At 41.8% G+C, this 25952-nt stretch overlaps 1 protein-coding gene across 10 annotated transcripts in view; it reads right to left on the bottom strand.

The window, feature by feature from the left end:
* Window positions 1-25952, bottom strand: part of clcn2c (chloride channel 2c) — a 360814-nt gene that overhangs the window by 277951 nt on the left and 56911 nt on the right. For 9 of the 10 annotated variants that reach the window (XM_070543362.1, XM_070543363.1, XM_070543369.1 and 6 more), the window contains exon 1: window positions 7284-7683. The exons of the other annotated variant lie outside the window; for it this stretch is intronic. In XM_070543362.1, the coding sequence (XP_070399463.1) occupies window positions 7284-7337 (54 nt within the window). In that variant the 5' untranslated portion in view covers window positions 7338-7683. Of the gene's footprint in view, window positions 1-7283; window positions 7684-25952 lie in introns of those variants that run through there. 10 annotated transcript variants of the gene reach the window in all.

Here is a 25952-nt window from a genome sequence, read left to right as displayed (position 1 = left end):
AGAGCATGTTCTCCAGCTCTCACTGCAGCAGTTCGCAGCTGAGTGTGATGCAGCTGGGATGAGAATCAGCTCTTCTAAATCCGAGACCATGGTCTTGACTATGAAAAGGGTAGAATGTCTTCTCCAGGTCAAGGATGAGGTCCTGCTCCAAGTGAAGGAGTTTAAGTAGTTGGGAGTAGTAGTCTAAGCCTCCCTGTTTAGGCTAATGCCCCCGCAACCCGACCCTGATCAGCAGCCGGAAATGGATCGATGGATGGATAGATGGGTCTTGGTCATGAGTGAAAGAAAAATGGGAAGAAAGATCGAGAGGTGGATTGGTGCTGCATCTACCATTATGCGGGTGTTGTACTATTGTGTCGTGGATGAAAAGAAAACCAGAAGGTGAAGCTCTAAATTCACCAGATGGTCTAGCTTAATCATTCAGGAGGGGCTCCGAGTAGAGCTGCTGCTCCTCCACATCGAGAGAAGCCAGTTGACGCGTTTCGGGCATCTGGTTAGGATGCCTCCTGATGCCTCTCTGGTGAGGGTTTCCAGGCACGTAAAACTGAGAGGAGGCCTAAAGGAAAACCCAGGACATGCTAGGGGGTCTATGTGTCTTGGCTGGCCAGGGAACACCCTGAGATTCCCCAGGAGGAGTTGACCCAAGTGACTGGGGAAAGAGAATTCTGGGCCTCCTTGCTTAAGCTGCTGCACCCGTGATCCGACCCCAGATAAGCAGATGAAAATGGACGGACGAATAGTTGCTACTATCAGCACTGCGGGATGGATCGTGCGTACCCCCCCCCCCCCTCCCCCCCAAAAAAGCCGCCAGGCTAAACTCATTATCTGGGGGAAACCCTGTACTATGTTTATATTTTAAAACACTTCCGTATAGCAGACATGTTGTACAACAACATTTTATGGCAGGGCTGATGTTAAACTGTCGAAAGTAGATAAACAACAGACATTGAGATTATCATAGCACTGCCCAGTGTCGTCAGATACTAATCACTGAAAAATGCTTTAATCTGATGATCCAATACTTGAGATTAGAAAATACAAGAAGCTTTTGTTAAAAGGTGACCAGAAACGCAAGTGAACACAACTGAATTATTGAAAATGTTACAGAAAGTTTAATCATTTAAAAAATGCTATTATTTCTGCTCTTTTCTCTGCACCATTTTTGCACCTCAGCTGAAGCTTCATATAAACTCCACGTCAAAACTCATTACTTAAGAACCATTGGTTTACCCAAGACCTCCATTTTCAGTCTTCTGGGTAATCTGTAGTTTTAAAAATACCGAAGAGGAGGTAAAAATAAGTTTATAGAGCTAATAAACTGACACACCTCCATTCTTTAACCTACAACATTTGACCGATTCAACGTCTTCGCTTGTCTCCTCTTCATTTGCTTGGTGATTAATTATCAACAAAACCTGACCACACAAATGCCCCTAAGAACAAAGAACACGTTGCATACACCATTGTTTTTAGCTTGATCAATGCTCACTTAGTCTTGTAAAGAATTTCACTGTAACTATGAAGTACACCAAATTCTTCAGTTTTAGTGAAAACGTTTGACCCAAAGTTTCCTCTCTATTACGAGCAAAAATCCATCATAGCTGTTTGTGTACAAAGTAAAAAGTGTTGGTCTTTTAATCAGATAAACAAATAAAAAGCCAGGTGTTTATCTTTTGTGACAGACAGGACTCTTGTTCACGGCGTTTGATGTTGATCTGCAGCTTGAGGCAGAATATGCTACACAAACACCTCTCAGACACTCAAAAGCAGAGGTCAAGAAGCTGTTGACCCATCTCGCAGAAATAAAAAGACCACAAGGACCGATGAAGTGGAGAGGTAAAGGAAAGGGAAATTCCCACTGAGACATGGAGGACAGACTGAAGCAGGAAATACAAAAACACAACTAAACAGCCACCGTCAATCACGTGCCAATACTTCTCTATTGAAACGTTTCACTTTCATGCCATTTTCCAGAGATTAGTTTAGAAATTATGACACGTCTCACCTTTATGTTAATATTGTTTTCTCCACTTTGAACTGCACCAATCCAGCAACTGCTGCATTTTAATAACTAGTATTAAAGGTGAATACACCAATATTTGCACAAGAATAATTTTTGTTTTAAACTCTCAGTGACACGCTTTGCAGGGGGGGGTTGGCATTTAATTTTTCTTGACGTCTGGAAAAACATCTCCTTCTGCCCCCCTTTATTTTGGTCCAAGATCATTACTGGGCTGGCCCTATTAAACACGTTCTACACCCCTGCTTAGTAGACCTAATGAAGTATTTTTAAGCCAGTATAAAAAAATGACTGACACACAAATTTACATATTTGGCATTATTGACCAATATCTTTGATTTAATTTCTTTGTTAAGAACATCAAGATGCATTACAGTGAACATTATAATAAAGTACATGTTTCTAGTGCAGAGAGGAGACAACCCATAGAAGCACTGATTTGATCTCATTTCAGAGAAAAATAGAACAGGTCAGATGCACCTAATAAATAAAATTACTAACATAAACTCAGGAATCTGTTTCTTTGCTTCATTGTTCTGGTGCTGAAAACATCACTAATGCAGATCAAAGGAGATACACAGATGAATGCACCTTATTATTTATTATTTGGAAATGAGTGGGTGTGGTTTACATCAATACATTATTTTAAATCTGAAATTGATATGGATTGATCAGAAGTTGCTATGTGTATTGTTTATTTGAAAACTATTTACAGAGCAGCCTCAGAATTGAGATTAAATATTTTTGATCACAATAGTAAAGGAACTACAGAACAAGTTTTTCAGTAAAATCTGAACATTAATATTTAAGTGCATGAATTAATGCATCTGAACTCATGAAGTAGGAACTATAAATTAGAAATACTAGAACCATTTTATTTTAATTTGATTAAACTGATTTTTGCCTAACGTTGTTGGCATTTTTCCCACACACATTTAAACAAAAACAATGTTGATTAAGGTGTGTGTGTGTGTGAGAGAGAGAGAGAGAGAGAGAGTGTGAGAGAGAGAGTGAGAGTGAGAGTGAGAGTGAGAGAGAGAGTGAGAGAGAGAGAGAGAGAGAGAGAGAGAGAGAGAGAGAGAGAGAGAGAGAGAGAGAGTTAAAATAATTAAAAAACCCGACCGGAGCGGAGGCAGTGAACGACCCATGCACGAGCCGTTTTCAGCTCTGTCTTGTCAAATGCACCACGTACGTTATGAAATAAGTAACTTTAAATATTCAACCGAAAAAGAGGCGAGCTGAAGAAAACCTAGGGAGTACTGAAGAAACGTGAGCAACAGTGAAGCAAGCACAGAGAGATCTGTTACTGTCTGTGTGTGTGCGCGCGGATGAGCCAGACTGAGCTCCCGGGTGCAGTTTTGTGTGTAGGGAGGGGCGGGCGCTCTATGTGAATGGACAATCACAGAGCGTGAAGACAGTCAGTTACTTAATGAGGATTTTCCTTCAGCACGATGACAGATATTTACGGGTTTTACTCGTTTCATGCTCGTATTCGTCAAAAATACTTAATCTGGACCGGATACTCGTCTGAAATGAGTATCCGGCTCATCCCTAGCTGTAACCACCCTGCCCTGCCTCCTCCTCCTTGCTGCCTGCCGGCTGTGATCACAAGCAACAACAGAGTAGTTCCCGCTGCTTCTTCGGGAAACAGCGCAAAAATAAATAAATACAATTTGGGATCTTGTTGGCGTGGCGCTGGGATTTCAGCCGGCTACGCCTATAGGTTGGTTTATGCTTGACGCGTCAGTGAGGTTCGCGCGGCAAAATTGCGTCATTTTAACAACCACGCCCCTCCACCTGGCCTCCGCACGGCCCAAACTTTCCGCACCGCGCACTTAGGAAGTTTTCTAACCACGCGGACGGTCGAACACGGAAAAACATGGTGGACTGGCAAGAACTAGTATGGCAGAGGTTCGTAAATACAGACATTTGTATGATTCAGCTCTCAGAGATCACCGTGATCAACATGTTGTTAATAATTCTTGGAGAGAAATAGCTCGCACTGTCGGAAAAGACGAGGACGCTGTTAAAAAAATACTGGAAAAACATGAGGGATGTGATATGTGGTGTAGTGTTGGATGCAAGCCGTAGAGCTCCATGCTGCCCCCTACAGTTTGGGAGAATATTGGCTCACCGCAGAGACAAGCCGCATGAACCATAAACGCTGCGAGTTGTGAAGCAGGTTCCATCCGCCAGCCGCATCACCAAGCGGAAAGTAAATGCGTCAAGCATAAACCAAGCTTATGTCTGAGGGAGCCTTAGGTGGTATATACATGGTCAGACAGTGGCAAAAATGTGGCGCAATCATGTCCTTTTTATAAAAGATTAAATGATGGTGACACAGAAGGGGTCTAGGGGCGGTCTCTGCGATGTCGTGAACTTCCGTTTATCTTGGACATAACTTGCTTTCATTGCAACTGAAGACACGATCATCAAGTTTTTTTTAACAGGCAGCTCCTAAAGGCGTCTGTCCCCATCAGTCCCTGTGCAGTCTCTGGTGATCTGAGCTTCAGCTCTAACAGAGAGATGCTGCCACCTCAGCTGATTTTGTTTAAAAGACTAAACTTATTGCCCGTGTTTACTTTCATTTTCAATATATTTGCCGGTCGGAGCTCTGCATTAACTCCCCACGTCATCATGACACCTCCCTCTGTTGCGCCATGGTGCAAAAGCCGTTTATTAGACAGACCGTAACAGTAACTGACCATTAATATGGAAGTTTTAGCTTTCAGAACAATCGTTTTCAAGCCAATTAGAAAGGAAAAAAAAGGTTCAATGAATAAATATATTTGAGTTGCACCTTCAACTGTCAACGGATCCTCGAACCCATGATCGGTGCATTTTTCCTGACCAGCCAAGTGTTGTTGCATGTCTCTTTAAGAGGCTCAGGTGTTATTTACATCCCACATTTGGCTCTTTTATGATCATCTAATTAGTTATTAAATCCATCTGATGACCAGCCCTTTGGAGTGACTCAGATAAAGAGAACTGCTTTTTACCGCTGAAGAAACGCCACACCACATAAAATAGCCTCACACTTCAAAAGCAGATGCCTTCATACAACACCAAATAAAAAGGTACCTTTGATCACATGAAAAGCGTCTAATAATGCTGTAAAAACAGATGTCTGATGATTGTTGGCCATTTTTGTCACATATTTACAACCCTTGAATAAGAAGACGATCCAACACTGTTTTTTCTGATTATCTTTGAAGCAGAAATGATGGTTTTGCTGCAAGTGTTTGGCTCTCCTGACCCCACCAGCATTTCAGTACAGCCAGCTTTTCATTCTCTCTCACAACCCAGCCACAGTGGCCTCTTTGAGCATCCACAGCCCACAGCAAAACCCACACAACCATCAAGACTGCCAACATCACACAAAGACACCATGATACTACAGCCCACAGAGAGGGAACTCAGGAAAAATGTAAGTTACAAAGGCTATTCTCAAGCTGGGTGCATTTTTGCTTGCTTGTGCTTAGATGCTTTCATTCATCCAATCAAAGCAACGGGGATGGGTTTAACACAAATTAGTGATACAGACAAGGGCCTTATTTCTATTTTCTCCTTCAAAGAGCTGAGGGGCCGAGCACAAGACCTGCCAGGGTGACGGAGTGTCCGGTGGTGAATCAGCAGATTGCAAGTTGTGCAATCACTCACACGAGCACACAGATTAACCACACACAGAGAGGGGTGCTCCTCTCAAAAAACTTTATAATTAATAAATAAAATGCAGAACCAGTGTCTCTCTCTCTCACACACACACACACACACACACCCTTTCAGAACGATTTTCTCCTCAGAATGGGATCCAAACACTCTGGATGTGTTTTAGGGCGGCCCAGGTTATCTGGATGGTTCACAACAACAGATAGAGAATGTACGTAACAGGAATGTAATCTTCCATCTCACACAGCTATCTATCTGCTTGTTATAAAAATCAATTGTTAACAAAGTCTTCTGAGCGATCCCAGAGATAAAATTAAAGTGGATGTCTGCAGATCCTGGACATTGTGTTTGAGCCCCCTGCTGTAGAACCTGGTGATGTTAACAGGTTCCTGAGCTCCTCAGTGACATGAGAGGCCCGACGGCCATCTGGACCCGACCCTCTGCACATCCCAGGGCTCGTTATGGTCACACAGCAACTCGTCTCAGAACCAGACTAACAATGAACGTGTTCTCAGGGCTCAATGGAGCCAACACGCACAGTGGCAAAGGGTGTGTGTGTGTGTGTGTGTGTGTGTGTGTGTGTGTGTGTGTGTGTGTGTGTGTGTGTGTGTGTGTGTGTGTGTGTGTGTGTGTGTGTGTGTGTGTTTATAACCCAATCCATTGAATTCAAGCAGCAAAGAGCAAAAAAATATGCATTTTTAACCACACACAGCACTCAAGTGTTTTGGTGGGTTCCTGCATGATTTTTGATCTCAGATAAAAACATCCTAATCTGATTCTCAAAAATCTAACTCAGGACTAAACTGAGCGATGCAACGGATTCAGAATGTTGTTTTATTCAACATGAAATTAGAAGACGAAATGAATCTGTGTGCTGCTAAAGATCTGTTTTGAGAGAAGCTGGACGCACATCAGTATCTGGTCACAGCAGCTCAGTCCACAACAGTGGAAACAGTGTCTGTCAGGAGAGCAAATAGAAACTTCTGTGCAACAAATTATAAAACATTTCACTGTAACAATTCACAAATGTGTTTTTCGTAGAGGACAAGGCTGAGAAGTTGAAAAAGTTGTAGGTAAAAGTTTGACTAAAAAGGAAAAACTCCAACTCTTCAGTTTCACCAAAGTTAATGTGTGCGTCTACATCCAGATGTTGTAAGCTTTACTTCCTGTTCCAAAGTAAAACAGCTGGTCAAAGTAAATAAACATGAATTTAGTTCATAACGCCATCTCACATGTGAGCGAGGAGGAGACAACCGCTTCCGACAACAAACCCTGCGTGAGCGCACGTGAAGGCAGCAGCAGCCCGAACTCCATTTAACATTTCACCGTTTTACACTTGGCATTCGGCTAATCACCGACTTAGAAACTCTATCTGAATTTTCTAGAATCATTTAGCCATAAGGCGTCATTCGGCGCACGTAAACAACACTACGTCGTTTTATTTCATTTATCTCAACTTTTGTCCAGTTTCTGCAGCTTTCAGCTAATCCCAGATGTGCTGCGAGCTAACGCCACTAACAGATTAACAGTAGAACCATAAACCTGGCTCCGCGTCACGTTGGACAGCTGAAAAGTGGCAACAAGTGAGACGTACCAGAGTTTGTTCATACTGCAGCGCCCGCTGGTCGGACCCGTCCACCCCTGCCATGGCTCTGCCGCGGCTGGATGGGAGGTTTTCGCTTCGGAAGTCGGAGGAATCCCGGCTGCAGCGACGTGTCCGAGCGCTGGGTGCGTCTACAGCATGGGACCGACTCAGGTGTCTGGACAGGAGTTCACTAAAGGAACTCTAAACTCACAAAGTGTCCCGCTTACAGTCAAATCCGTCATTTTATACACGGAGTAAGAAACACAACTGAGGCGGGACTTTGGTTTGAAGAGGAACTGACCCTCCCACAGTGTCAATCATCCAGAAAACCAACTGTTCGTCTAATAGAATAATCTCGCGTCTTTGACCAAGTCACTGCTTTGCAAGTCTCGAGTCAAGTCCAAGTCAAAGACAACCAAGTCCAGGTCAAGTCCAAAGTCAATGATGTGGAAGTCCAAGTCCTTAACTTTGAATTTTCAAGTCACATTCAAGTCATCTGTCCAAGTGCAATTTAATGACAATGATAATGAATAAATTCCGGAAATAAATCTTCTTAAAGCTTCATTTATTTGCTCCAACAAGCAGAAAGAGCAACTGAAACTGATTATAAACAAAGTGCTGCTGCATTTAGCAGAACAAGATCAAACCCAGAACCAAGAATGATTTATGATTTTTGTCCATGTCGGGTCACTTTTGTGCTTAAATTTCAAATATGCTCAAGTCATCATCAAGTCAACAGATGCAAGTCGATCCAAGTCGCAATTCATTGGCAATCAAGTCCAAGTCAAGTCGTAGGTCTTTATCGTAGGTCTAGATTTTATCAAGCCAAGTCAGAAGTCATTAAAATAATGACTCGAGTCCAAGTCATGTGACTCGAGTAATCTCTGATTATTACATCCTACAGCTGTCTTCACAAACACTAAATAGATTTAGGTAATGTGTGTTAGAGTTGGAAAGGTGTGGAGACCACATCAGACCCCCTGAATCTGATGCCTGGATGGTTTTTTGGTAAATGTGAGTTTATTAAGAGCAACAACATCAGGATCGGGGTCACTTTCTTCTGTTGTTGTATTTAGTCCAGTCTTGTGAACGGTATTCACAAAGATGCTTTTATTTAAAGGAAATTTGAATAAAAAGAACACACATTGGATATCCCTGGTGAGGCACGAGGTCCCAGTAAGAGGTTGGAGTAGGGCTATGCAATAATTTCTTTCCAGACCCTTTGCTTCCTGGACGCCTCCCCAGTGAGGTTTTCCAGGCAAGTCTAAACCGGAGGAGACCTAAAGAAAGACCCAGGACAGCTGGAGGGACTATTGCCTGGCCAGGGGGCTTGGGAGCCCCCCAGAGGAGCTGGCCCAATGAAAGAAAGAAAACGATCTAGTATATAGCACCTTTCAAGATAAAACCCCCTAACCATAACCCTTCACAAGAACAAAAATGAAAAAATATATTTTTTAAATAAAAAAAATGTGAGAAAATTGTGATTAAAAAAAGAGAGAAAATTAATAAGAAAAAGGGAAATCAGTGGATCCCGGGAAATGTGAAACTGGTAAAAAAAAAAAGAGCAGAATAAGGAGAGGGTGATGAATCTCACACCAAAGCCAGCTTGAACAGGTGACTTTTCAGCTGCTGTTAAAGGAGCCCACTGAGTCCACTGATCTCAGGTTCAGGTGGAGAGAGTTCCAGAGTCTGGGGGCCACAGCAGCTGGGAAGTTTGGGCCTCTCTGCTTAGGCTACTGCCCCCGCAACCTGACTCCAGATAAGCGGACGACAATGGATGGATGGATTTTAGATCCTACAAATCCCATACACAGCATCACCAGTGCAATACAGCTCTTGTTGGAATAATTTTGTAGCATTTTCCTTTGCAAGCTTTCTCATTTTTTCATGCATTCCAAATAACGCTCACTTCTGCCTCTATCCAAAGACTCAGCTCCCATACACAGTGTGATGCTTTAAAAAGCAGCTCGATGAACAAGAGAATAGATGAGGCGTATAATGTACATCAAAAGGTACACCTATGATTTGCAGTGCAACATCCAGAGATACTTCTTCATGTTCTGGGCACCAGTGTTCCTGGATTATACAATAAAACACACTTCATGTGCACTCACACCTTGCATGAACATCCAAGCTTCAGTTGCAGCTTTTCTCTGTTTTATTGTGTTGCTAATAAAAAATAATCAATTAGTAATTGAGAATGAACTAAAAAAACAAGGCCATAAAACAACAACGTAGAGTAAATATTGTGGTGCTCGTTAAAGAGAAAACACGGCCCGTTTCTAACTCACATACTTGTGAAACCTCATCAACGTTGGCCCAAGTACTGTTCCAATCCTAAGTACGCACCATGACAAGTACTGTCAAAGATGTGTTCTTGCTTCACCCATTGCATCGAGGATGCGTCGATGCATCCTCCATCCCATGATGCATTGCGTTGCAAACAGCTCTATCTAAAACAGAAAATAGCACAGGAGAAAGTCCATAACCAACCAAGAATTACATCTAAATAAATATATAAAGTTGTCTGTTATTTTACATGATTGTGTACAACCTGTAAAATTTGCTGTATGTGTTTGTTTATTCTGACTCTTAACGATACGCCAAAACTGAAAATTAGCGAACCCACTATCAAAAGAAATGCAACATTGTCTTTAAGTAGCTCTGTTTTTATGAAAATAAATGTTTTTCTTCATTTAGCAACAGGAATTACTGGTATTTTATCAGTTTTGATAAAAGTAGACTTAATATTATGCAATTAAAATGAAATAATAAGTATATTTAGAAGACAAACTAGACTTTTATTTTAATATCAGGCTGTTCTTTTAATCGTAGCATAAAGCAATGCTTGTTGCCATGACGAAGCGGAGTATGGGACTGTTCCAAATGCCGTCCTTGTCCTCCCATACTCAGTAGAACGGACTTTCTGCTGTACTTGCCAAGAACATACTTGTCAAGTACACAAGAACATACTAGCAATCATAGGTATTGAGAAACGACCATGTTAAATATTCAATTTCAATATTTATGATTATTATGACGACATGATTGGAGAGAATATTGTCTAGGAAAGGTTTTTAATGAGTTTTTATTAACAGGCATTAAAAGTTGAATATGGAACAATTTAATAGAAAGCTAAATTTAAAAAGTTATACCTCCACAGGGCGTTTAAAGGTATGAAGGATGACGGTACAGTATTTCCTTTTAATTATTATATTTAATTTAAAAATAATCAAACGGGTTTGTTGAGCACAACGCTGGGATTGTGTTTACCTCTACCAACCAACAGAGGGCACCATTGAGAGTTGCCAAACAGTCGACACAGCGAGGATGACACTGTGGAAAATGGCAGACTTGACAAGTCAAGCAGCTGCTTCTGAGCTCAGAAGATGTTATTGTCCTTCTCAAAAAGGGAGCGACCATAAAAGATATAAAACCAGAGTGTTTAACAGGGGTCAGCAACCCGTGGCTCTGGGGCCGCATGAGGCTCTTTCATCTATCTGATGCAGCTCTCTGTGCTTGTAAAAAATGAATGAATATTTTATTTAAATGTATTTTATTTTACTGCATTCAGTTTTTATTTGTATGTCAATTCTAAATGTTAAGATTGTCATCTTTTAACATCCAAACAAAAAGGATAAAGGCCTGAAATGACAGGTCACCTGCTTGTTTGTAATCAAATGTTTCTATAGGCGCTTTCTGAGCTGAAGAGGATATAAGATGCTGGACTTTTGCCTCAGACAGGCTCATGGATGCATCACCACATTGGAGACAGGAACAAGCACTATTCAGCCAAAGTTTCATAATCAGGGAACATTTTCTGAGTGACAGGTCTCTCTGAGAGACAGGGTTTGGAAAACACGCTTCAGTGGGAGAAATCTTCCCGCATGGCCGTGGTTCTGCTGCTGCCGGTGACCAACGCGTTCCAAGGCGCTCTCCACAACTTCTGTTTGGGGGTGACGGTGGCACAGGAGTTAAGTGCTTGCTCCGTAATCAGAAGGTTGCAGGTTCAAGCCCCACTCAGTTTGTCGCTGTCATTGTGTCCTTGGGCAAGACACTTAACCCCCCTTGCCTGCTGGTGGTGGTCGGAGGGACCGGTGGCGACAGTGCTCTGCAGCCTCACCTCTGTCAGTACACCCCAGGGCAGCTGTGGCTACATCCCTACCAGCATGTGAATGTGTGTGTGAATGGATGTGTTGTAAAGCACCTTGGGGGGTTCCAGGACTCCAGAAGGCGCTATATCAAATACAGGCCACTTAGCATTTAATTTGTTGATTGATTTAGCTACCTCCCGATGTGTGTAACGATTAAAACGTCAATCGCATCTGCAGCCTAGAGGTTTCCCCGTCAAAATAAATGGTCGAATACGGGAAATATCCAGTCAATGCGAACCCTGAAATTCAACTGTTTTGCCTTCTTGTGAAGATTGTTGCAAAGAGAAACAATTAAACTTGATGAACACCAGAGGCATACGCCGTTATCTCCGTCACTGAAAAAAAGGGGGAAAAGTTAATTGATCGGATCCTTTTTTTACCTTTTCAACATTGTTTAGTGTAAAATTTCATTCAGTACAAAGTTTAATTACAACAATCCAACGAGAGAGCCTGGATTTGTATTCTGAACAGTTTAAACATGTTTTAAATGGAGACGTGTGTGACGCGTCGAAAAGCGACACCTGCTCAGGCCTGGCCCACCCACAACGCCGCGGCTGCTGTGGCTCCCAGAGTTTTCTTTACTGTAGAGAACAGGTAATAATGGCTCTTTGATTGGAAAAGGTTGCTGACTCCAGGTTTGGGTACAGCCTACAACAGGTGGACTTCCACAGCCGTCACACTCATATGACATGATAAAATGCTCAGGAGAAACTGGGTCCATTAGGTGTCAAAGGGGAAATTCCTGTAAGTGTGAATGCACAATAATACCAGACCTCTGGCTTGGCTAAGTGGAATGCAGAGCACATTTATTAAATGATTCGGGTGTGAACGTTACTCATATCCATGGTTTAGATACAGAACATAGAGTGCAGCAAAAGGCACACTTATCATTTAAGATTTTCTGGTTGGTGGGGTTTGTAAAAGAGGATATTGGAGGGTAAAATGATAAAAATACAGAAACAAAACATGTTAGCAGTGAGTCTTCATGCAAATGACACCAGCTTTGTGTTACAAACCTATAGCGAGACGACTTCACAAAGCTGTTAGGACTGGAAATAAAGAAAGGCTAACATTAAGACAGCGTGTCTTGTGTTCATATCTGTATTCTTATACACACTCTTCTCTTCAAAATGACTTCATGTCTTACTTTGACATTTGCTTCTGCCAGTTTGAGCCAGTTTGAGCCAGTTTGAGCCGTGTTTCTTTGTAAAAGTTATAAACATTTACTGTCCTACTCGTAGGTAGTGTCCTGATGGGTGTCTTTTGTGGAAAATGATTTAAACCTCTAAGAACTGATATGCCAACAGCTAGTCCAAGAGAAAACAAGTCCTGCTATCTGAAAACATCTCCATTGTCCAAATATACACAGAATTTAATGTGGTGGTATTTTACACACTTTTACAAAGCTGTCCCACTTGTGGGACTAATAAAGGTTATCTTATCTTATCTTATCTGTCAGTGTCAGATTGCATGGTTTTTTACATGGAGTTGTGTGGTTATTCACTAGGGTAAATATCACCAGCAACACTTCCATTCACAATCTAGGCTGGAAATTAATAATATTTATGCAGAAATAAGAGTTTTTAGACAAGTGTACGGTGAAACAACCCCATCTTCAAACCTGGATCTTAAAACTAGACTCAAAACCCACCTGATTCAGACTGCCTACTGCTTGTGACACCTTATCCAACCACACTGATTTCATTATCTAGTTCGCATTTTTAATGTTTCCATGTATTATTAGCAGTTTTTTAAAACTTTGTTTCTTTGTTGTGTGTTTTGTTGATGTTATTATTATTATTATTGTCATTATTGTTATTAATATTATTATTGTTATTATTATTATTATTATTATTAACACAGACAAAACTGAAGTTCATGTAACATAATTTTATAAAGGATTTAATATTACGTAGTCATCTTGTTGGACTGGGTGCACCAGAAAAGCTACATGTTGGTGCTGCTGGTGATGTGTACAGTACATAATCTGATGTAAACAACCATTTAATGTAAACAGTGATTGTTTTATGATGGCAGCCATATACCTGCCCCCCACTTTTTGAACACATGGACCATGATTTAGACAAGAGTGGCTGAACTAAATTTCTCAGCTTTGTGAACAAAGATCTCTTGTGTCAGATAAAAACCATGAAATTGTGACCACGCCCACATTTAACCCCAATATTCAGAAGATGAAGCCTTTGATGATTCTGGTGATACGCTTTTTGGATTAGCGACTCAGTCATGAGACTTAATTCTCTCAGGTTATTCCAGGGATCGTCTACAAACAGTTACAGGGCATTTTTAAACATTTCAATCTCCTGAAGCTTTAAGTCGACCAACGATCACCCCCAGTTCACTTATGAGAACAATCAGAGATGATGTCTTATTATTGTAGTTTATTACTGTGATGAGGAGCTAACCACCGCTAACAAACAACCCACACCTTTATCAGGAGACGGGCCACTTTGTCAGTAATTTCATACATAAGAAAACAATATCTGTAGCTGCACACGATGGTGTATGACTATGAAACTATGCAAATATGCTGCAGGGCAACTTTGACGCTGTTATGGGGACTTTTCCAAGAATATCTGCACTCAGAAATAAAGCCCTTATTTACTCTGTGTTTAAAGTCACACCACACCAGAACAATCATGTTTAAAGATTATTTCACAGGATAACAAATGTTACTGATGAGTATTGGCTCAGCCACCTTTCATTGTTGAACGGTGAAGTGTTAACAGATCTCTATGCTTTATCATCAGAGCCGTCACGACAATGACATATTTGTTCTCCCAGAGGTCAAACTTGTTTCTTTTAATGTGTCGTAAGGAATATGATACGGAGAACATGAAGTGTTTGATGTTCTTTAGCAGTGAAGTGGAACAAATACAGGGAGCGTATTCAGAGCTGTCAGAGAGGATCTCACCTGAGACGGATCCATGCAAAAATACACACACAGACATAAAACTACTTTGTGTCAAACTTGTTTTAAAATTAAACCTTTTGGGGTTTAAATTCCTTACAAAAGCATGTTTAATAATTAACCATCAAAGCAAACCTCACCGATTTATCAATATGTCACTTCAAATAGTTATTGTGGATTTATTTAAAAGTTTGTCATCTTCTGAGAAAAGTGTTTCTGACATGTACTGAATCATTTGTCAAAGTGACTTTTGTTGTTTTTAACTTTAAATCTGGTTAAAATGTAAACAATAACAGCTGGAGAGATATTAACTCACCAAAACTGACTGCACCCTCCCCTTTTTCAGACTTAACAGGAAATCTGTGAATATGCAGTCAAATAACACTGAGTTCTGTTTACTAATATAAAGATATTAGTAGCCTCTTCCAGCACAACTGTTTGTAAGGTTAAGCCTGGGTTCCAAGAAAGTCACGGAGGAAAATGGCTGGAAGGTAGGAGATAAACAGAAACAGGCATGAGGATCAGCCACCCATCCCTTTTCCGGCACCGGGTTCTGGTCATGATGGCTGGACAATGAAAACAATAAGAAATAAGCCTCTAGTGTGTCTTTGTCTCATCATTTTATTTGAAAAAGTCCAAAAAAGGTAGTGCAACGCACGTCTAACACTAGGGCAGAGTTCAGTTAAAATGTGTCACTTTTAAATGCTAAAGGAAAAACAACCATAAAAGTTCGGACTTCCACAATTATCATTTATTTTCTATTAGATTCAGGAACATGTTATAAAAATCATTTTCACCTGTACACCAAAAAATTAAATGATAAAAATCTGCTTTAGGTGTGTAACCGTGAATCAGTGGTGTGTGTGTGTTTTCCCTCAGGGTGTGCCACAGGGCTCAGTTCTAGGTTCACTGTGTGCTGATGGTAAGATCCTGATATATATGCTGATGATGCAGTTATTTAGACTCATGGGAAACATGCTAAACAAGCAGCTATAAAGTAATGACATATTATGGGCAAAATAAAAAATGGTTAAAAATAAAATCAACTATGTAGGAGTAAAGCTGTGAACCCAGCAGACCTAGTAATAATTTAGTATCTAAATAGATGAATCAGAAATTCACTAACAGACAAAGCACACATTAGAATGTTAATCTTTTTCTGCCTTTACTTTCTGGGTTACCATTGATGGTGAGATGGATGAAAGAATGACCAACATGTCATGGCTTCATCTGTCACTGTACTGCTATCACTACGTGTTGGATACACTAACGCAGTTCAACAGCTAGCCAAACTCGGTTTTCATGAGCCAGGAAGCTGAGCGTCTTGCTCCTTTAATAATCCACTTGTCAATTTACAAGTCATTACAAACGTGACTCAAAGCTCGGTGAATAGGACGAGTAAAACTAAGAACAAACAAGAAACAAATAATTAGCTCCTCGTCATGTTAATAATTGCAACAAATACAACTGAAACTTCAAACTGTTAACTTTAGCTTTTGTCAATAATAACTGTTGTTTTCAAAGCCTTTTAAAATATTAACTGGACCGTTAGCATCATTGCTATTTTAATGTACAGTACTTTAAGCTAAATCAACTGCTGGGATAAGGCTAATTGCTGGTTTCAACATACCCAAAAACGGTTCCTAAATAACACCCTAAAAACATCAAAAGTTAACCAGAACGTTCTATAAACTTACAGTCAATGCTTTCCAAGGTGTAGATAAGATTTATGACACAAAAATGAGGTTAATCATTAAAAGGCAGGTCTTCTCTTAATAAAGTGTTTCTCTTATGACAAAGGGCTTCTGCTAATGTCTTGCGACAAAAGTCTACAACCTTCAAAATAAGATAAAAAATAACTCATTGTACAGTACTTGCATTTCTTTTTAAACACATAACCTTTTTCTACATGAAATCTTAAAAATGAATTACACATTTTTAAATCCCTACATTATGAACATTGCATAGCTTTGGGCAGAACAGTCACAGTGAAGAAGATTTATGCTTTCTGTCCTACCCTCAGCTCTCCTGGGTTTGACCTGCATCTGAGGTCCATATTTACATTGTGATTATTATTTTGTATGTGCATTTTCTATGGGCTCAGTTTGCTTTTATTTATCTTTTTTCGGTTTGAAAAGTTACCCAGAGGCTAAATTTGGTGCAAACATGTTTTTATAGTAATACACCTTACCTTACCTTACCCTACCTTACTGTTTTATTTATAAAGCGCCTTGAAATTACAACTGTCATGTCCTGTCCATGTCATCCTATTTCCCTTCAATAACCCCTCTCCTCTATCTCCCCAGCATTCATTGTAGTCAGCCTCCTTTTTTACCCATGACCTTTGACCCCTGTGTTTCCCTAGCAGTTGTTCCCTCTTTCATCATCTACTCATGTTTGGTTCATCCGTCAGCTTAGCCTCATATCTTTACAGTCCTGCCCCTTCTCGTAACTCCTAATTACGTTTAGGTTGGTTTCCTTTTTGTTTGGTCTTCAGTTTTATTTAGTGTATTTAGATTATTTAGCTTCCCCTTGTTTGGTTTTATTCTCTGTCTTTACCACTCTATTTTAGTTACTGTATTTTATTGTTTATTCTGTTTCCGTTTCAGTCGTCTCGTGTTTTTGCATTGCCTCCCATCCCTCAGATAACTAGTCACACCTGTAGATCATCAACATCAGTACCCATGACACCTGTTCCCGGTTCCTCATAACTTCCCTGTTGGGGTATTCAATTCCGGTCCTGGGGGGCTGGTATCCAGCACAGTATAGTGGTTTCTCTGCTCCAACATGCTTGATTTAGTAGTTGAATCACCTGTGCAGCAGCTCCTCAGGCTCTGCAGAAGCCTGTTAATCACCTGCTGAATGAAATCAGGCGTGTTGGAACAGAGTTGAAGTTAAAACCTGCCGGATGCCGGCCCTTCAGGACCAGAATTGAATGCCCCTGCAAAGAATGTCTAACTGATTCAAGTGACTCCTCCTGGATTTTCTGCATTTGGGTTCTACAACTTTCATCGTCTCGGGCTGCACAGTGGTTAGAGCTGTTGCCTTGCAGCAAGAAGGTCCTGGGTTCGCTTCCCAGCCTGGGATCTTTCTGCATGGAGTTTGCATGTTCTCCCTGTGCATGCGTGGGTTCTCTTCAGTTACTCCGGCTTCCTCCCACGGTCCAAAAACATGACTGTTAGGTTAATTGGCCTGTCTAAAGTTGTCCTTAGGTGTGAGTGTGTGTGTGCATGATTGTTTGACCTGTGTGTCTCTGTGTTGCCCTGTGATGGACTGGCTCTCTGTCCAGGGTGTACCCCGCCTGATTGCCCATCGACCGCTGGAGATAGGCTCCAGCCCCCCCGCGACCCTACATGGACGAGCAGGTTCAGACATTGGATGGATGGATGGATGGAACTTCCACCATCTTTGACAACAAAGTGCTGTCCATTGAAACTGCACAATAAAACAGGTCAGTTTGAATAAAAACAACATAAGCCACATTAAACTCTAATAAAACTCAAAGAATAAAAATGGGTCTAACATCAGTGAGATTAACAATTAGTTAATTGATCCTGCTTCAGTTTGATTCTTAATGCTGAAGCTGGGAAGAGGTTCATTTTCATTTAAAAAAAGTTTTTTTTCAAGGTTCTCATTATTATGACTTTCAGACCTTTAAGCAAAGCCGAGAAAAAGTCTCTAAACAGAAATCCCACTGTGGTATTTTAAACCACAGCTAATTAAATAGTTTTATATGATTTCCTCCTCTTAGATCAGAATGTGGAGGTTTGGGATGAAAATGCCTGTGTAGCCACAGCAGTGGGAGACACATTATTCTTGTTGTTGGTTTATTAGAGGTTTCTGACCCAATAAACCAACTTTCAATAAGAACCAGAACAGTTGGGCCACAAACCTACTTTCAGGCAAGAGGCAACAATACGCCCTCTTCTGGGCTGATGCTGAAGGGCTCAGTTTGATCAAACAGTCAAATGAACACACAACCTCAGCCACTGATAAAAATGTCACTTGCAAAAATCACATTTCAGGAACTGTGGCTTTCTTAAATTATTCACTCTGCTAAAATCCATCCCTCAGGAAAAATATTATTATACTAAATTAAAAGTATTCCTCAATCTACAACTACTGCAATAATCAGTTTTTAAAGCCACATTTAAGTAGTTTTAGAGGTGAGAGAAACAAATTAGTTTTATTTTAAATACATTTTATAAAAACAAATTTCGAGTCTGTGTTAGAAAACAAACTTTTATATTTCTCCTTTTTTAACCGTTATTTACCCAGGAAAAAAAAGTCCCATTGAGATTTAAAACCTCTTTTTCAAGGGAGTCCTGCAGCAAACATCACACAAATTTACAAAACAAAATTTAAATTAAATTCATAAAACATTTTGTTGTCACAAAATCCCTGTGAGAGACTCTGATACACCATCACCTATACCATTGTATCAAGCACATCCTCTATCACCGCACACAGTTCCCTGGTCACAGTGAACGGGCTAGACGTTGCAAAATGCGCACCTGCCACTGCCCTGATGTGGACCACACACCTGCCCTCCTGAAGCATTTGCTGCTTCACCTGCACATCCCAATCTCCATCCAATGCTTCACTGATACCCCCACGGTCTCTCTTAGCAGCCCCCTGACCCAGCCGAATAAACGGCTGCACTGACCTTTCCCGCTCCCATCTTCACCATCCACTGCCACAAACGAGGCCAACACAGAGCAAAGTCAGGCTGCCATCTTACCAGGCCCATACTACCCGAACAACCCCCTCTACTAACCCAAATCCGAAGCAAGGGCCACAACCCCATGTTCACCCTGCCAGCATGTCAAGCATCAACACAACTCTCTCTACCTAGCCCTACATTTCCGACATGAATTCTTCTTCTTATCCATTTCTAAGGCAGACTAGATGCTTATTCGGCGTATCGCTGCCACAGCAACCTACAGTTTACCCGACAACGTTCACACCGACCTGACATAAGAAAGCCATCAGTGTGCCCGCACACCTCCGCCCTCAACAAGGTTCGCAAACTGAAAAACCCTCACCTCCACAGAATCCAAAAACCCTAACAGGGCCCTCCTCTTGACAGAGTAATCGGGACATTCCAGCAAAACATGTTTTACTGTTTCCAGCACCCCACATTGGCACAAACCGTCAGGGTGCTTCCCCTCTATCAAGAGACCCCCCGAAGACAGCTATGGCCCAACCTCAGCCTCGTCAATACCACAGAGTCTCTCCTCCCGCTGGGATGGCTATCCCCAGGACCCCCCACCCCCACCCGACGCTGCAGATCCTGACATGCATTGTGAGCTGTAAGGTCTTTATATAGACAGGTGTGTGGCTTTCCTAATCAAGTCCAGTCAGTATAATCAAACACAGCTGGACCCCAATGAAGGTGTAGGACCATCACAAGGATGATCAGAAGAAACCGAAAGCACCTGAGTTAAATATACAGTGCTCAGAATAAATGAGTACACCCCCTTTAAAAGTACAAATTGAATCAGTAGCTCAATGAACAGAAAAAGGCTGGGTTTCATTGAACACTGAACTGTCATGATCCTGCCCTGGTGACTGTGTTCTCCTGCCTTCCTGCAGCAGCAGTAATCTGAGCCTTTTAATTTCCTGTGCTCCTCCCTATTTAAGCACCTGGCTCCTGCTGCTCAGTGTAAGATTGTCTGCTGCCCTGTCACAGTCTTTTGAGCGTTTGCTTGCCTGCCTGTCTCTTTGCACGACCTTCGCCACTGCCTAGCCCTAGTATATAGCCTGTCTGACCACCGTCTCCACCTGAGCCCCTGTCTGGACCTGAGGAGTCATCTTTATCTGCAGCCCTCACCACAGAACGCTGCTGCAGAATTCAGGAGGCCACGCAGCCCAGAACCGACTCCAGCGGGCCCAGATCGCCGTATCAAGTCCTTAACCCTCCCACTGTCTTTATGGGTGACCCCGCGAGGAAAGTTGACCATTGAGCAGGATTGATGGTTTATCCCTTGAGGTCCATATGTCAGGGGTGACGAGTGGGCACCACCTCACCAACCCAAACCAAACCATCAATCCTGCTCAATGGTCAAAATTCCTCACGGGGTCACCCATACAGACAGTGGGAGGGTTAAATAAACATTTTAAAACTTTCTCTGTTGTATGGCTGTTTTGGATCCGGCTGATCGATACTTGGTCTGATTGTGACATTAACGACATGAAATTAAGGTTAATAATATAACTTGCATCACAAAATATTTAGCTTCACTAAAATTGGTTTAAGCAAAAAATGAATACACCCTGCATCAAAAACTATTGCATCTAGTATTTTGTATGATTACCGTGATTTTCAAGGACTGCTCCAAGTCTTCTGGACATGGAATGAACAAGTAGGTGACATATTGCAACATCTATATTTTTTCCATTCTTCAAGAAGAACCTCTTTTAGAGCCTGGATGCTGGATGGAGAGTGATGCTCAATTTGCTGCTTCAGAATTCCCCACAGGTGTTCTTCTTCAGATACAACAGTAGCTTTAAATGTGTGTTTTGGATCATTGTCGTGTTGGAAAAGTGCACGACGACCACGTGCACAGAGTGATGGCAGCATCTTTGCCTTCAGTATAGAGCTGTACTTTGTTTAGTTCATGTTACCATCAATGGAATGCAACTCCCCAACACCAGCAGCACTCATGCAGCCCACATAAATAAGGACACCGCCACCACCGTGTCTCACTGTAGGCACCATGCATTTCTCTTTGAAATCCTCACCTTTACGATGCCATGCAGTTTTGAAACCAGTAGTTACAATAACTGTGATCTTTGTCTCATCACTCCAGGCTATAGAGTGCCAGTAGTCTTCATCTCTTTCAGCATGGGCCCTAGCAAATCCTTGGTGTGTTTCTTTGTGCATTGGCTTTAGGAGAGGCTCCCTTCGTGGATGATACCCATGCATGCCATTCCACTGCAGCCGTATGGTGTCTCGGGAAACGGTCACTCCAGTTTGGCTTTCTACTGCTTTAGCTAACTGCAATGAACTTAAATGGTGATTTTCTTCAACCCTTCACATCAGAAGAGGCTCCTGTTGAGATGTTAACTTCCATGGACGTCTCTGTAAGATGGTTGCACTTCCATCTTTCTTACACTTTTGGATCACTTATGCTACAGTATTTTGAGTGATATCTAAAGCTTTTCTGATCTTGTTTATGTTTATGCATTTAGCAGACGCTTTTGTCCAAAGCGACTTACAAGTGATAATCGGCATGTTGCCCTTGAGGCTAACAACAACAATAACAACTTGACATCAATCATGGAGAGGAGGGAACAAAGGAGTGGACAGTAGAGAGGGGGGACGGGTGCGGGGAGGGTGCTAGTTTAGAAGATGCTCTCTGAAGAGCAGGGTCTTCAGGAGTTTCTTGAAGATTGAAAAGGAAGCCGCTGTTCTGGTAGTGCTTGGTAGGCCATTCCACATTTGTGGAACGATGCATGAGGAGTCTGGATTGTCCTGAGTGTGGTGTAGGCACTGCTAGCAGACCATCCTGTGATGACCGGAGCGGCCGGGCCGAGACGTAAGCCTTTGCAAGAGGAGTCAGGTAGATGGGAGCCGTACCATCTCGGACTTTGTATGCTAGTGTTAGCAATTAGAATTTGATGCGTGCTGCTAGCGGTAGCCAGTGGAGCTCAATGAACAGAGGGGTGACATGTGCTCTTTTTGGCTGATTGAAGACCAGACGCGTCGCTGCGTTCTGGACCATTTGAAGAGGTCCCACAGTACAGGCTGGAAGACCAGTTAGAAGGGCGTTGCAGTAATCGAGGCGGGAGATGACAGTAGATTGCACCAGGAGCTGGGTGGCATGTTGTGTTAGGTATGGTCAGATCTTTCGTATGTTATACAGCGTAAAGCGGCATGAACGAGCAACAGAGGCAACATGATCTTTAAAGGTCAGGTGTTCATCAATCACAACACCCAGATTTCAAACTGCCTTTGAAGGAGCCAGAGATAGGAAGTTGTTTTGGATTGAGATATTGTGCTGTATGGATGGTTTTGCTGGGATGACAAGTAGTTCAGTTTTAGAGAGGTTGAGCTGGAGATGGATCTTCTTGTAGCCCTCACCTTTTTGTGTAAAGAAATTATTTTCTTTCTCAGATTTTGTAACATTTCTCTTCCATGTGGAGTCATTGCTGACATCATGAAATGGAAAGGGCTTTTCTTTGTTAAGTAATGTTCTTTTATGGTCACCTGTCTACTGGACACCTCTAAAATTAATCATTAGACTCACCTGTGGTTGAATACCTGTTCATTTGAATGTTGTAATATTAAGTGTGGCTTTTCTCCTGACTATAATTGGGGTGTACTCATTTGTGCAACATGGGCTTTAAAGTATTTGTTAGGAAAATCACTTTTTGTGTGTGAAAATGAACAAATCTTGTTTGAATCAATGGCCCACATTGTGTGAGTATTCTCTAGTTTGGTATCTCATGGAAAATGTTGATCCTGAAAGGAAAGTAAAGGCTTTCTGAGAAGTGCAGTGGGGTGTCCTCATTTAAGCTGAGCAATATATGAGTGTCACAGCAAAGGGTCTGAATACTTACGAGCATGTGATATTTAAGTTTTTCTTTTTCAATAGCTCTGCAGACATTTCTAAAATTATGTGTTTCTCTGTCAATATGGGGTGCTGTGTGTACATTCATGCGGGAAACAAAGAATTTAATTGATTTTAACAAATAGCTGCAATTTAACAAATAGTGAAAAATTGGCAGGGGTGTGGTTACTTTACGTACAATCTGTAGGTGTTGCAGACACGTTCCTGCACTTTAGCCAGGCTCATAGGGATAGGACATCCCTGCATCGTGATTGGATATTTAAAATCCACTAATCAGGGTACTCTTTGCATCATAAAAAGTTGCTCAAGGACTGAAATAAAACTTGCTTCTACAGATTGTGTCATCGGTGTGGCTCCAGGTGTATTGAGAATGTGCTCAGATGTCTAACCCTGAAAACTAAACTTTTATCCTCCCCAGAAGTTTTAAAGAAATGAGCTCCGATCAAACTTCAAAGAGATGGAGGTCAGCCAGAAGAGCAGGTGAAACAACGTCTGAATCAATCCACCTAGAGCTTGATCCGATTAGAAGATTCTGTCTCAGGAACTGAGAAGACTATAAATCCTTGAAGGAGTTTTGACAGCATGGATGGTACATTACACATCAAAAACACTCAAGCGACAGATGTTCTCATGTAGGGAGACATCATCAATACCTGACTAATTGCCCCGTGTGACACAACTGCTGAACTTTGATTTATTTTAAATAATCTTACTGTTCAGAGATGACCCTTATTAAGAGGTTATAAAGACGTTTAGAATCTTCATTCACCTTGAGAGCGTCATCTGGACATCACTAAAGAGACATCATCAGTACAAATGAACCAGCTCTGCAACCTCCTCGTCTCATCATCACTAAAGAAATTCTGTCTAGAACAGGGGTCGGCAAACTTTTCCCTAATCAGGGTTACGCTATGCAGACAATCTTTACATTTAGAACTGGCATACAGATAAAAAATGAATGCAGCAAAACGAAATACTTTTAAAATAAATATTCATTCATTATTTTACAAGATTGCTGACCCCTGTTCTAGAAGGCTCGTATTTCAGATCCAGCCCAGTTCTCCTTTTGTGTACGAGAACAGGTTGCTGCTGGGCGCCAACACATGCACACAAAACCAGCCTAAGATTGGGTTTGATCTGTCTGAGTTGGTGAACTCCTCCAAAGTTTCAGAGAAGACAGTTTAGGAGACCTTGCGGCTGCTGCTTCAGCAAACTGGATTAACAGAGTGAGGAAAAGATGGCATGTGAAAGTACTCATATCTGTAACTAATCCTTAAGAAATTAAATTTTGAGAAAATACAATGTGATAATAATAATAATGCATTGAACTTATATAGCACTTTTCAAGACCCCCAAAGACGCTTTCACACACTCTCACATTCACACACTGCTAGTGATGGTAAGCTACTTGTAGCCACAGCCGCCCTGGGGCAGTCTGACAGAGGCGAGGCTGCCATTTGGCGCCGTCGGCCCCTCTGACCACCACTAACACAGGCAAGTTGGGTGAAGTGTCTTGCCCAAGGACACAACAGCAGGATACCCCTGGCGGGAGCTGGAATCAAGCCCATGACCCTCCGATCATGAGGCAACCCGCTCTTCCACCTGAGCTACTGCTGCCCTACTGCTGATGCTAAAGACTAGTTTATTATTGACCTGAAAAAAAGCACTAAAGGTTTTGAAATGAAAGTCAGCAATGGGCAATTACTTGTGCTGCACAAACAAGACTCAACGCTGAGACCAATGCTACCAGCACGGCTCTGATGGCTGTTTGCACACCTTCTTTCCGTCATTAATTTAATTTGTAAAACTGTCATAAAGATAACTCAATCAGGTGGCAGTCCTCAAACAGCTCACAGCAGTTTGTTTTTTCCCTCTTTGGGGCTACCTGTTCACCTGTTTGCTGGAGGTCAGTAAGAATGAAACAAACTTGTAGAATATCAAATAAAAAAGTTTTATGTTTATTTATTTGGCAGATGCTTTTATCCAAAGCGACTTACAATTCATAACCTATAGGGCATGTTGTGATCTGAGGGGGAAACCAGAGTACCCGGAGGAAACCCACGCATGCATGGGGAGAACACGCAACTCCACGCAGAAAGGCTGCAGCTGAGTTTCGAACCTGCAACCTTCGTGCTGCGAGGCAACAGTGCTAACAACTGCGCCACCATGCAGCTCAGTTTAGATGAGCAGAGTTAGAGTGACTTCTGCTTTTAAAGCTCTTAGAAAGCACACAATATCTTGCCTGCTCTGTATCATCCACTAATGTCATTTAGACGACTAAGGTCTTGTTATCTGGAGCCACAGGGCAGAGCTGGTAGAGAACATGCTGGGAGGCTCAGCTTCCCACAGTCAATAAACCCACAGTTTAATCAAACATCGACCAAATGATGGACTGTGTTTCACAACAGAGCTGACACCAATCCTGAATGAAAACTGAACAACAGTTAGATTCACAGACTGGACTCTACCTACCGGAATTCAGTTCTGCAGGAGTGCATGCGCGTGTGTGTGTGTGTGTGTGTGTGTGTGTGTGTGTGTGCATGTGTGTGTGTGTGTGTGTGTGTGTGTGTGTGTGTGTGTGTGTGTGTGTGTGTGTGTGTGCGTGTGCATGTGCAGGTGCATGTGTGTGTATGTGCATGTGTGTGTGTGTGTGTGTGTGTGTGTGTGCATGTGCATGTGCATGTGTGTGTGTGTGTGTGTGTGTGTGTGTGTGTGTGTGTGTGTGTGTGTGTGTGCATGTGTGTGTGTGTGTGTGTGTGTGTGTGTGTGTGTGTGTGTGTGTGTGTGTGCATGTGTGTGTATGTGCATGTGTGTGTGTGTGTGTGTGTGTGTGTGTGTGTGTGTGTGTGTGTTACAGCAAACAGACAAACCAGAACCCGGCAGGATTCATTGTGTCTGTCCTACTCTGGTTCAGAGAAACAACTTGAAAGGCGTCTATTTCATAAATTGAACTGACCTTAATTTAATCTTTAATCTTAACCTTAATATATTGTGTAATGGTGGTAATAAAATTGCAAAG

Source organism: Nothobranchius furzeri, chromosome 13 (genome assembly GCF_043380555.1).
Source record: "Nothobranchius furzeri strain GRZ-AD chromosome 13, NfurGRZ-RIMD1, whole genome shotgun sequence".
In the NCBI taxonomy this organism is placed as follows: domain Eukaryota; kingdom Metazoa; phylum Chordata; class Actinopteri; order Cyprinodontiformes; family Nothobranchiidae; genus Nothobranchius; species Nothobranchius furzeri.
Note: the sequence above shows the minus strand (reverse complement) of the source record. Positions and strands in the feature narration are given on the sequence as shown.